This window comes from Polyodon spathula, chromosome 45 (genome assembly GCF_017654505.1).
Source record: "Polyodon spathula isolate WHYD16114869_AA chromosome 45, ASM1765450v1, whole genome shotgun sequence".
Classification (NCBI taxonomy): Eukaryota; Metazoa; Chordata; class Actinopteri; order Acipenseriformes; family Polyodontidae; genus Polyodon; species Polyodon spathula.
In genome coordinates, this window is record NC_054578.1 from 2,431,372 (window position 1) to 2,445,083 (window position 13,712).

Sequence of the window (13,712 nt, forward strand, 5' to 3'; positions counted from 1 at the left end):
GCGGGAATGCATGAGCGCTGCAGATGCGGACAGTAACCAACCTCTCAGAAACATGAACCCCGACTGGAGTGAACAAGACTGCCGCAGGAACGGGAACCAGGGACTATTACAAGGTGAGAGGGATATTTTTGATGGTGTTGCTTAGTCATTCAAAGTCTTTAAATATCTTTTAATCAGTTTTTCTGGCGAGGTCTTGAATCTGTTGCTGTGCAGAGCGCTGCTCGGGGCGAGTCGAATAATTCAATACTAATAGCGAAGCACAATCTTTCTGCATTTGCAGCTGGAAATACTAAACAAGAATACAAATCATAATATTCATACTTTGACTGTTTTTGTTTTACTTCCCTTTAAAAAAAAAAAAAAAAAAAAAAAAAACTGCTATTTTAGAAATGTCACCAGTAGGTAAATTAGCCAAATTAACTTTAAAAATTTTAAAAAAAAAATTTTTGTTATTAGTCTTATTTGAAACCATTCCTATCCGTTTATCATACATTCGTGTTCTTACTGGACTCGTACACAAAATATTTATTGTAGATTAACTGTTCTTAATCAAACTTGCTCTTATAATGTACTGTATTTTATTTTGCTCTTAATTTGATTTTATTGCTCTCTCATCAGTGCTTAAATAAAACAGATAAACAATTGAAGGCAGGGCAGAGGCCAGTGTCAAAATATAGCATTTTAAATGGACAGTGTCACATGTTCTGGGCTACAGTGAGGTGTGTGTGAGCCCCGAGCAAAGCCCTCCTTACACTTATATATAAAATCTCTTCTGTACAGGACAGCAGCAATTTTATAGTACATATTAATAACAAAAAAAACATATTGACAATTTTGGCTTAATGTTATGGTGTGGAATGGAGTGAGGGTCCAAGCTTGCTCCCGCCCACACTCGCATTATTCTTCCAAGAACACTGAGGTAGTTAAAATGTAATCAATCAATAACCGGTTACACCTGGAATCATTTTACACAAAAACAAGGGAGACAAACAGAAACCTATCGGAAAGAGAACATTTGAACCAGGACTGGCCAAGGCCAGATGATTCAGTAGGATGGTCAACTCTGACAAAATCACATTATAAAAGAGTAATTCGTTCTAATATAAAAAACTGTTAAAGTCCTTACGTACAGATAAAAATGTGAACATCTCTTACTTGCAAAAGAAAAACAAAGGGGAAAAAACAAGTCTACAGAAAGAGATAGTTATACAGAGTACGTCTTGATACTTTTTATGTTGTCTTTAATAAGTTTGTCATTGTTACAGTTCGATAACGGTATTTTCTGATCAAATATGTTAACTGTTCTATTTGTTTGCTACTGTACTTTTTCACATGCCAAGCATTGGAGATGCTTCAGGCAGGCCACTACAACAGCCAGAGCGAAAACTGCTTTTTATTGACTTGACTTTGATAGAGATCCCAAGGTCAAGATAAATAACACAGAAAGTTGGTAGGCGTTGTAATGCATATTTTATTTGCTAACACAAAAATATAAAACATGGAAATGTGACTGTTCTTTATTTGTCAAAAATAAAATACATTTTCAGCTTCAATTTGAGGCATTGATCACCCCTCAACCAGAAATACTTTAGAAGCCACGCTGGATCCAGCCTCATTCCCAGCGCACCATCCTGTAGTGTCTGGAAAAGCAAAAGTCTCTAGCGGATATAATTGATTTTTCTGTTGACCAGGTGTCCAGTGAACTCAAGCAGACACCTGCAGGGCTGGCCTTTGTCTTCCTGGTATCTCGCTGTCCACTTCCACTGTCAAGCTCCTGGGTGTGAAGAGTTTATTGACTTGGTTGTTATTAGAGGACACTGTGTTGTCCTTAGCATGTTGTGGGGTTTGCTGCAGTGAGGGTAAATGATTTTTAATTGGGGAATTAAAAACATGTAACTGGGTACACTATATCCATTTAAAAATAAATCAATTAAAATTAAAATTAAAAAGCACACCTCATAAATTGTTCCACCTGAATGACCCAGTGACCTCTCTCAGGAGAATTCTGATAATGTGGCTTTGTAGAGGAACCTGGCTGGCAAGTAAGAATTCTAATTTTGTACTCTTTCACGCAGATCCCACAGAGAGCCGTGCTATACCTATCCCTGAAGCACAGGAGGGGTCAAGGATAGAAGCAGTTTACACACAAGAGGAGTCCTTTCACCAGGAGTGGTGTGCGAGTCTAAAGCAGGTTGCAGAGCTGACATTTGCTAAACAGGAAGAGGTCCCTGAAGTTGAATGTGTTATTATTAAAGAAGAATTCGTAGAACAGGACTGTGTCCGTATCACAGAGGATGTTTCTATTGAAAATAACCTCTGTACAGTTGGAGAGAACACCAAGCTGGGATCCAGCCTGTGTGACGATAGTCCTTCTGAATGTGAACTGGGGTTTAGAGGTAATTATGCAACACAAGAAACATTCAGCTGTCTATTAATCTTGCAGAAACTAGCTGCTAAACTGTAGAAGTGTGCTGAAGATTCATATTTTGGTAATTCCACCTCTAAGCTAGGGAGGCTGCCCATCCACATTGACAATGGCTTGCAACATAACTTTCCTTGCTACTGTGCTTGGCGTGCACCCATTATCGTGCCACTTTGCATGTTAGATCTTTGCCTTTCCCTGTTCTGGCAGACTGTTTGCAGTAGTGCTGAGATCACATGTCTCCTCATCAATCCAGTCTGGTTGCTAAGGGTCACCAGAAGAAACATTTCAGTAGAGTCCTGGCATATACACCTGATCTTCTGCTTTTTTTCCTCAATGTGATATTAAGTGGGGTGGAAATCTGTGACTGGTAAATGTGAGTGATATTAACAGGAGTGCGGCAGTAATCAAAGTGATAGCCTGGCAAATTTTCAATGTGATGATAGTAAAAGGAGGCTGGTGTTAACACTGGAACCTTCGCGGGATTAATGAGATTTAAAATGTAAACCAATCTGCAGATGCAGCGGTTGTCCATTTTAAAAAAACAAATAAAAATCACAGATTCGTTGACATTTGAAATCCAATCCCGTCAAAATGAATGTTCAGTTGTTAACAGGAGTGATATTAAGCAGGCTTGACTGTATTCTCACCGGAGTCCACTCTAGGATGGTTATGAGGGGAAGCCCTGCAGAAGAGTAAATGTGTAAGAACGCTGTGGAATAACCTTTGTCTCTCTTCTCTTTTCTCTAGCTGCTAAAGAAAGGGCTCAATTTTCCTGTGCTGATTGTGGGAAGCTTTTCAGTCGTTTATCACGGCTTAAACTCCACCAGCGCATTCACACGGGAGAGAAACCCCATCACTGTACTGAGTGTAGGAAGAGATTCACTCGTTTATCAGACCTTAAAAGACACCAACGAATTCACACAGGAGAGAAACCATACCACTGTAGTGAATGTGGGAGGAGTTTCACTCGAACAGATAAACTTAAAACACACCAACTAAATCACACAGGAGAGAAACCCTGAATGCTGAGGTTTAACTTGGTGGCAAAATCTCGCAAGACAAGAACCCTGTCACAGTAATTTATTCCAGCAGTTGTCTTTTGCATAACTCCAAAAATGCTATTTCAGAAAATAGTCATACCCTTTGATGCTATGATAGTATTGTCTTCAAGGTGCTAGAAATTTTAACCTAATTCTGGAAAATTGTGTGTAGGGGAACCTTCTTGGAGAGTATAAAAGGGTTAGGCATTGCTGTCATTATCAGTAAGTCAATATGGGAATACACAGACAAATCTTTTTTTCTGCAAGTTTTTTGGCCTTTGTGCTTTTTTTTTATGATCATTTTTTATTATGAAATGAACAAAACAATCAAACAGTTAACAATCGCATCTTCACACGTTCTTTAGAAGTTGTTGTAGTGCTTCCACCTCTCCACTAGACAGCAATCGGATGCCACCTCTAAAGGTCCGTGTGTCTGTGGTGTTCCTCAGGGATCTATTGTAGGTCCCTTTGTTTTCATTACATATGGTGCCATTCTGTGATATTTTCTGCAGGCATGGAGTGAATTTCCATTGTTACACAGATGATACTCAGCTGTACTTGTCTTTCAATCCCTGTACTGGGGCGCTGTTAGTCATGCTTGTGGGTTCACAGCACCAATTAAAAAATGTTGATTTATTTAAAATCGATCTCGGCAGCCTTTCCTTAGAACTAAAACTGGAAACAAGAAATTTGGGGTCATTTTTGATCCTGTTCTATCATTTGAGTCTCATATTAGGAACATTACAAAAGCATCTTTTCATCATTTGAGAAACAGAGCTAAACTTCAATCTGTTATTTCTGTATCTGGTGCTGAGAGGCTATGCCTTTGTTTCGTTGAGAATCGACTGTTGTAATGCACTTTTTTTTTTCTGGGATTCCAAAGTATCTGGTGTCTCGCTTGCAGCTTATTGGGAATGCTGCTGCAAGAATTCTAACTAAAACCAGAAAAGGGGAATATATTACTCCTGACTTGGCCTCCTTACGCTGGCTTCCTGTGCAGTTTCAAATTGATTTTATTTTTTAACTAATAAAGCCCTTAATGGATTAGCACCCAATAATTTACAAGATCTGCTGATTCCTAAGAGGAATCTTAGATCTCAGGACGGGATCTTGGTTATTCCCAGGGTAAATGCTAATAGTATGGGAGAAAGGGCCTTTCCTACATTACGGAACGCTCTGCCTTTTTTTGCTAGGAGGAGTTTTACTGTTTTTAAATCAAGATTGAAGACTTATTTATATACACAGGCCTTTATATTATAGTCTTTATTTTTTAAATTGGAAATGTATTTACTTTTATTTGAAATAGTCTTTATTATCTTTATGCTATTTGAATGTTTTATTATGCTGTGCGTATTATGTTTTCTGTAAAGCACTTTGGGCTCTCTGACGTAAGGTGCTATATAAATTAAGTAAATAAACTGGGGCTTCTGGTTTTCGGTTTTTATTCTCCATCTCTCTCCTCCCTTTTAAACCTTAATAGTTTTTAAGGCTTCACTGAATACCAGATTGTTTAAATTAGCGTCGCGCTACTAGAAACTGCATTGTTATAAAGCCCTGGTTGCCCTTGTTTTTCTAAACTGCTTCCTGCAATGGGAAATTATATCAAGCTTATTTTTCACCTGTCACGGCACTGGCACTTTTCATGCAATCACTGAGGCAGATTGATCAGGGATTTTGAGGTTCTTATTATTGTAATGTTATAAAGAAGGCTACTGAAACATGTATGCTTGTCGAAAATTATGAAACCCATTACTGTAATCTCTGTAAAGCTAATCCCGTGTAAACGAATCTGTGCTGCACTATTCTCTCTGTCAGTCCAAAGGGCTTTAGCGTGCTCTGTGCAGAAGAGCAAGCCTCTCTGCAAGAACTCCTGGGTCATTCCGTGACAAATCACCCAACAGCTAGCACCCTGCCACCTCCAGGTCACACCAAACTGTGCTCAGGGTTGTTTCAAGAAAACTTATTTTTTTTGTAGAGACCAACGTGTGGTTCTTGGGCAACCTCCCTAATGTTAATCAACCTTTTACTCAAAGTTTGTCCAACAGCCTTGAATTAGGTGTCATTTTATTGGAAGACAGCTAAGTGAAGTTATACCTTAAAGATTTTGACCTTGGGATGATACCCCAAAAATTAAATAAGGTCAAAGCTATGGGAGCTATTAACCATTTCAAAATACTAATGGACCAGCTCTATACGCTTTATAGCGCGCCTGGCAAAAATCGAATGGAGCTTAAAGAATGTGCAGACACAGTTTAGACATTCAGCTTTGCAAAATTGGCAGAATCTTAGATACTAGGTGGGCGGCATCGAGCTTTAGGACAGTAGATGCTGTGAGGAAAAGTTATCCTGCCCTTCAAACATGTCCCGTCAAAGCCACTCTGTCTTGGCCAGGGGCTTATCGTCACGTGCCTTTGTTAACAGTCTCGGCCTCTGAACTGTCAGTTGAGCTTCAAAGAGGGACTGTACAATTATTGAAGCGCATCGAGCAATCTTCAAGGAAGTGAGGGTGTTTGAGGCCATGGCAGAACAGCCTGGGACATACACCCAACTGACTCAGTGGGGAATTTAGGAGAACGTTTTTGAGGGGGTGACTCTAAATGCAGGAAAATCCAGCGACAAGAAGCTTTGCCAGAGGCAGTTTTTTCCGGAGTTCGGCGAGGAACATGGAAGATCGCATGTTGTCACAAGGTAGACGGGTGCCAGTCAAAACAGAATGCTGCAAGCTGATCGAGGAATTAAAGGTGCTTTGCAAGCAATACTGGTCCAACAAGTCAGATGCATTGTACGGGCAAACCGAAGTGGAATCACTTTGCCAGCAGTTCGGCATTGACTGTCTGTGTACGACTATACGGGCAGACAAAGTAATGGACAAGACCTCCAAAGTGAACTGAATGACCTGCTCATGCGGTCAGCACTATTGTAATCTCTAATGCAGTGTGGGCGTGGCTTTTGTCAGGTGAACCTAATTTGCATCTTAACCCGTGCTGCCCTGCATGTCTCCACTACAGCATCAGTGCTCTTTCTGAACCTTGCCGACCCACCTCTGACAAAATTCAATGTGTTTAAATCATGGTTTTATGAAAATAATGATGGAAATAATGAATGAGAATTTTGTCTTTAAAATGATGTATTTTTGTCAATATCTGTTACCCATGGGCTATGTACAGGATGGTGTGAGATCATATAGTAAGATTCTGAAATCCCACAGACACAAGGACAGGCCCATCAGAGTGGAAATGTTTTAAAAATACAGTAGGCCTAACAGCGTATGAGTATGGTATTTGAAATTACTAATTAAAATTGGCTTGAAAATGTGTTGAAAGTGCATTACATTGATGTTAAGCATTACGCAAATGTCGTCACGCGTAAGCGCTCCAGCACCTCCGCTCCCCCTCGTACATCCGCTCTCTCCTGCTCACACTGAGCTCCTCTCCCCCTCCTCTCCCCCTCTCACATCTCCGCTCCTCCTCCGCTCCCCCTCGTACATCCGCTCTCTCCTGCTCACACTGAGCTCCGGCACCTCCTCTCCCCCTCGTACATCTGCTCTCTCCTGCTCACATTGAGCTCCGGCACCTCCTCTCCCCCTCGTACATCCGCTCTCTCCTGCTCACACTGAGCTCCGGCACCTCCTCTCCCCCTCGTGCATCCGCTCTCTCCTGCTCACACTGAGCTCCGGCACCTCCTCTCCCCCTCGTGCATCCGCTCTCTCCTGCTCACACTGAGCTCCGGCACCTCCTCTCCCCCTCGCTCTCTCCTGCTCACACTGAGCTCCGGCACATCCGCTCTCTCCTGCTCACACTGAGCTCCGGCACCTCCTCTCCCCCTCGTGCATCCGCTCTCTCCTGCTCACACTGAGCTCCGGCTCCTCCTCTCCCCCTCGTGCATCCGCTCTCTCCTGCTCACACTGAGCTCCGGCTCCTCCTCTCCCCCTCGTGCATCCGCTCTCTCCTGCTCACACTGAGCTCCGGCACCTCCTCTCCCCCTCGTGCATCCGCTCTCTCCTGCTCACACTGAGCTCCGGCACCTCCTCTCCCCCTCGTGCATCCGCTCTCTCCTGTTCACACTGAGCTCCAGCACCTCCTCTCCCCCTCGTACATCCGCTCTCTCCTGTTCACACTGAGCTCCGGTTCCTCCGCTCCCCCTCGTACATCTGCTCTCTCCTGCTCACACTGAGCTCCGGCACCTCCTCTCCCCCTCGGTCACAAATGGATTAGATAAAGGGGCATTCAAAACAGAAAATAGGAGGCACTTTTTTACACAGAGAATCGTGAGAGTCTGGAAACCAACTCCCCAGTAATGTTATTGAAGCTGACACCCTGGGATCCTTCAAGAAGCTGCTTGATGAGATTCTGGGATCAATAAGCTACTAACAACCAAACGAGCAAGATGGGCCGAATGGCCTCCTCTCGTTTGTAAACTTTCTTATGTTCTTATGTTATGTTTGGTGCAAACCAAAACCAAAGACCCACCATCCCTACTGTGAAGCATGGTGGTGCCAGCATCATGTTATGGGGATGTTTCTCATTGGCAGGGACTGGGGAACTTGTCAGAATAGAAGGGAAAATAGTATAGAGAAGTCCTTGAGAAAAATCTGCTGCCCTCTGCGAGAAAGCTGAAAGTGGGATGGAAGTTCATCTTTCAGCATGACAATGACCCAAAGCACACAGCCAAAGCTACACTGGAGTGGCTAAGGAACAAAAAGGTAAATGTCCTTGAGTGGCCCAATCAGAGCCCCAACCTAAATCCAATAGAAAATTTGTGGCATGACTCGAAGATTGCTGTCCATCAACGCTCCCCAATGAACTTGACAGAGCTTGAACAGTTTTGTAAAGAAGAATGGTCAAATATTGCCAAATCTAGGTGTGCAAAGTTGGTAGAGACCTATCCCAACAGACTCACAGCTGTAATTACTGCCAAAGGTGCTTCCACCAAGTATTAACTCAGGGGGGTGGAGACTTATCCAATTATGATCTTTCAGTTTTGTATTTTTAATATATAATTTTTTTCTCAATAAAAACTATTTTACCCTTAACAGTGTGGAGTATGGTGTGTAGATAAGAGGAAAAAAAATTCTGAGGCACTGACACAAAAAAATATGAAAAAAGTTTAAGGGGGTGTAGACTTTCTGTAGGCACTGTATGTGATAAATACATTGAACAAGGGGGGTGAGGCTTGGCTGGAGACACAGTACTGAGTATCCTTTGCTATGCAGTGCATTTTAAACCTGTTTTACTCTGGAAAATTTTAAACGTGTGAAAATAAATAATAAATAAATTGGACCTGAAGCACCTGACAAGCGCTGAATAAATGGACCAATATGGGTTACGAGTATTTTGTATTTTGTGTTAATTTTTCATTGGTAAATAAATATACTGCGCTGCCAAGCAGTTTCAGCCTCGTACCTCTGTTTCCTGAACATTGTTTCCTGGTCTGTGACGTCATCACGCACGCCACTCAAGCCTACATTGTGACACACCCCTATAGATATATTTAATGATTCCTTTTTGGTTTATGAACATTTTGTGCAATTTACTTTGGATTGAAGCAAGATTTTTTACACACGGTAAACAGAAATTAAGCTGAAAACCTTTATTGATTAATGTAGGTGCTGGAAAAAGGCAGCCTGCAGTTATACAATTGAAACAGATTAACATGAAAACAGTCTTGGAAAATGAACATTTTTAGTGGCCAATAGCTGACATTCACAGCAGGCTCTATCCCGGGAGAACAGTGCTTTAATGAAATGTAAACGTTCAGTCAACCTTTCACACCCATCTAGTGTTGCAGACTTGGCCAGAAAACAACAGGAATGCCAAACAAAAATGAGCGAACCGACTAATCAAGGGAGGTACAGTAGAATGCAGCAGATATGAAATGGAAAGAGAACAAATAAACCACTGTAGCCTAACTTACTAATTAATGCATGATTCTAGAGCAACAAGACAAAAAGAAGCATGCATACGAGACCTAGCAGGCTCCAACACGGACTGGCAAACGTTTACACCTGGAGAATCCCCATTACCCATAACTGTATTACACAACTGGGATTGTTTCTATTTGTATGTAGCTTGTATCAGTTCAGGCACCAAGGCAATGAAACAGATCCTCCCCCATCCTACCCTATCTTCAGAAGCTCTCGCCCCATGGCCAAACTTCATGTGTGACAGGCTTCCACCGTGCTATCACCAACCACTGTGCAACCAAACAGTATCATTTTTCATTTGAGGAAATGTAATCAGCATTTATTTAATCAAGAATATACATTTCAACAACACCACCACACTCAATTCAGCTCCTTGTATGCACCTTTGGCATTCATTTTCAGGTTACTGATAAAAAAATCTGTTTGGTTTCCATTGTAAAACTGACCAAAGCTAAGCATTGACTTGAAAGAGCTGGAGACTAGTGAGGAGTTACATATAATAATCCTAATGTTAAAACTATGAGACTCAGCAATGCACGAGACAAAAGTAGAATTTGCAGATGCAATTCCAATCTATTTCAAAGATTGCCAATGTGACGGAACAAAGTCAGAATGATTCAAGATGATAAATGGTCCAACACTATGTAGGAGTTCATATTTTCCATCCATGCGTGGAAGCAACTATTATTTTGTTTTTCAGTAAATATCTCTCCATTTTAATCAGATTTACTTCTGGTGTCAATGCAGCCGCAAGTGTCTAAAATTCTGTGAATTCTCTTGTGTCCTATAAGACACAGGAACTGACTGTCAAAAGTTTTCCCACATTTAAACGTTCACTGCATTGATCAGATTTCTCTTTGTTTTGACTCCGCTGGTACTTAAATATGTGAATCTATTCCCACATTCAGAACAGTGATAAGGTTTTTCTCCTGTGTGACTACGCTGATGTGACTGAAGATGTTCTAACTGTGTGAATCTCTTCCCACAGTGTCTCTCTTGTGTGAATGTGCTGGTGTTTTCTAAGATTTTGTAACAGTGTGAAACTCCTCCCACACTCACTACAGTGATAAGGTTTTTCTCCTGTGTGAATGCGGTGGTGTCTTTTAAGGTCTGCTAATCGACTGAATCTCTTCCTGCACTCAGTACAGTGATACGGTCTCTCGCCTGTGTGAACGCGCTGGTGGATTTTAATCTGTGACAAACAACTGAAATTCTTCCCACAGTCAGCACAGGAAATTGGAGCCCCTCTTGTGTGATTTCCTTTAGCAGCTAGAGAAAAAAAAGAGAAGAGAAAGGTAATTGTACAGCATTCCTACACATCGGCTCTTCTGCAGGGATTCCCCTCATAACAATGACCAACTCCTAGAGTGAACTCTGATGAGAATACAGTCAAACCTGCTCAATATCACTCCAGTTAATACTGGCCTCCTTTTATTATCATCACATTGAAATTTGCCAGGCAGAATATAATGCGTGTCAATAAGGGCAAATGCTTGAGAATATCACTCTGATTATTAACACATTCTGGTTAATATCACTCACATTTACCAGCCACTGATTTCCACCCCTCTTAATATCACTGTGAGGAATACAAGTATAAGATCAGGTTTACATGCAAGTGCTGTGTTGAAATGTTTATTCTGGTGACGCTTAGCAACCCAACTGGATTTGGCATTACCTAGTGATGAGACATGTCATCCCAGCACCACTATAAAGTTGTGGGAGCAGCACAACTGCAAACAGTCTACCAGAAACATGGAAAGCCAAAGATCTAACAGCATTGGAAACAGGCATGATAGTGGGTACACATCTACCAGATGCCAAGGATAGTTATGTTGCAAGCCATTGCCATAGTGGTTGGTCAGGCTTCCTAGCTTAAATTGAGGTGGAATGACCAAAAATATGAATCTTCAGCATACTTCAGTTCTTAGTAACCAGTTTCTGCAAGATTGAGTTAGCTGTGTTTTTCTTGTTTTGAATAATTACCTCTAAATCCCAGTTCAAATTGAGGTGGACAATCATCACACAGGTTGGATCCCAGCTTGTTGTTCTCCTCAAGTGCACAGACATTATTTTCAGTAGGATCTTCCTCTGCGATGGGGACACATTCCTGTTCTATGAATTCCTCTTTAATAGGAACACATTTCTGTTGAGGAACCTCTTCGCCTTTAACAAATGTCAGCTCTGTAACCTGCTTTAGACTCGAACACCACTCCTGGTCAAAGGACTCCTCTTGTGTGTAAACTGATCCTACCCTTGGCCCCTCCTGCCCTTCAGGTTTAGGTACAGCACGGCTCTCTTTGGGATCTGTGTGAAAGAAAATTGTACAAAATTATAACTCTTAGTAGACAGGTTCCTCTACAAAGATAGCAGCAGCAAACTCCACAACATCTGAAAACAGCGAGTGTCCCCTAACAACACAACCAAGTAAAAAAAATAAAAAATACACCCAGATCTTGACAGTGGAGGTCGACAGCGAGCCAACAGGAGGACTAAGGCCAGCCCTGCAGGTGTCTGCGTGACCTGGTCACCTGACCAATAGCAAAAAATCATGAATGATGGCCTCTAGAGACCTACTTTTCCAGACACTACAGGATGGTGAGCTGGGAATGAGGTTGGATCCAGCATGGCTTCTAAAGTATTTGTGGTAGATTTGTGACAGTGCCAGATTTCTTCAGTAAATGAGAACGCACAGGGCAGCAAATAAGTAAGATAGATTACATGTGTATTAAATTAATAAGTCATACATAAAACACATACATGTGTATGTATTAAAAACTGTGAATATAAACATACGTTTTCTATATGTAAAAGGTGTGCATTTTGTGGCCCGTGAAACAAACGTTAAATTAAGATCTGGCCCTTGGTAAAATTGAGTTTGAGACCCCAGCTCTAAACTATATCTAGGGTTGACGTTTATAGGTTTTATTTTTGACCATGATGTCCCTTTAAACTTATTGAACTGACTCAGTTACCCAATTAAACTCAGAAAAAGCTGTTAATTACAAAACAATGTCACTTGTTTTTACCTTCATATCTTGACTGAGCTAGACTTGTTTTTACCTTCATATCTTGAACAGCACAAGATCGGCTGGTGAAATCTATGGACAACAGAACAGAGCAGGATCAGTTTCCTCATCAGGTCAACATATGATGTTCTCCCATCACCACACAACCTTAATGTATGGGTAGGAGAGGATCCGTGGTGTCTTTTGTGTTCCACGGCAGCTACATTAAGACAAATTCTGACAGGATGTAAGGTGGGTCTTAGCCAATGATGGTTTACTTGGCACCATGACCAGGTGCTGTGATGTTTGGCCTTAGCATTGGAAGACAAGTGCAGCATGACCAACAGGTTGCCACCAATGCCAGCAATATATTACACATGAAGAACAATATTCCTCCACCCAGGGGAACAAACTCCAAAAAAAGGTATTAAAGCCAAAACTCGTCTAGGAGAACTGGAAGAACTGCTAGAGACTGGAAGATGCTGGCAGATGTTGGACAACGGCTTACTTTCCCACCTGACACTGCCACCAACCGTTGACCTGATACTGTTTTGTGGCCTGGATCAGCACGCCTTGTTCCGCTGGTAGACATGGGAGGATGCTGTGGATGAGGTGTACGAAAGGAAGAAACTTTGGTACATTCAACTAACTGAAACAGAACGATGAGGACGGAGAGTCCAGGTTTACCCAGTGGAGGTGGGTTGTTGACGATTTGTGGCACACTCCAAAACTCGGTTTCTCAGAGACATCTGATTCAGTGGTTAAGAGTTGCGATGCACACTGACGAACTTATCTGAAGCAGCAGAGAGGAGCAGCAGCTGGCTCGGGTTGAGACGAAAAGATTTTGTGGGGACCTCAAGCATAGTAGAAATAAAAAAAAAAAAAGATGTAAAGGAAGGTAAGTAAGCTGGGCTTAGCTGAGAGGACGGACGAAAGCCGTCAGTCTTTGTTTACTATTTGAGACCGGCGAAAAAGCTGGTCTTATAAAGTGTAGCTGGTGTGGATGGGGTTGAATCCTCATCCCTTAAAGCTCGTGGGAATGTGGCTGGAGCCTGAATAAGGTCATTGTTTAATTAAGGCTCCAGCCACAGATATAAAGACCCACTCCAAGCTCATTAGAGGAGAGTGTCAGAGCAGAGATGTAAGTCTGTGAAAGAGGATTAAACTAGAGTAAACAATTGCTTTACGTGCTGGCTAAAACCCAGCAACGTACTTGTTTGTTTTGTTGTTATTGTTTGTTTGTTTGGCCAACACGCCCTTTATTTTGCAATGCTTTGTGTTTTGTGAAACTGTTTGTTTTTGTTAATAAATACACC

General features: G+C 41.8%; 3 protein-coding genes and 1 long non-coding RNA gene across 8 annotated transcripts in view; 1 reads left to right on the forward strand and 3 right to left on the reverse strand.

The window, feature by feature from the left end:
* Nucleotides 1–13,712, reverse strand: part of LOC121305919 (receptor-type tyrosine-protein phosphatase H-like) — a 364,307-nt gene that overhangs the window by 117,348 nt on the left and 233,247 nt on the right. The gene's annotated exons all lie outside the window — the stretch shown is intronic.
* LOC121305928 (zinc finger protein 829-like) overlaps nucleotides 1–13,712 on the reverse strand; it is a 219,917-nt gene that overhangs the window by 65,854 nt on the left and 140,351 nt on the right. The gene's annotated exons all lie outside the window — the stretch shown is intronic.
* Nucleotides 16–3,717, forward strand: LOC121305984 (zinc finger protein 624-like). The gene is made up of 3 exons (XM_041237709.1): nucleotides 16–113; nucleotides 2,076–2,396; nucleotides 3,173–3,717. Exons 1-3 carry the CDS (start codon nucleotides 53–55, stop codon nucleotides 3,445–3,447), a joined length of 657 nt encoding a protein of 218 aa, XP_041093643.1. The 5' UTR covers nucleotides 16–52; the 3' UTR covers nucleotides 3,448–3,717.
* On the reverse strand, nucleotides 6,936–7,657 carry LOC121306020. Its single transcript, XR_005948140.1, has 3 exons — nucleotides 7,543–7,657; nucleotides 7,278–7,500; nucleotides 6,936–7,197 (listed from the first exon to the last, which is right to left on the reverse strand). It is a non-coding gene; the product is annotated as an uncharacterized LOC121306020 (long non-coding RNA).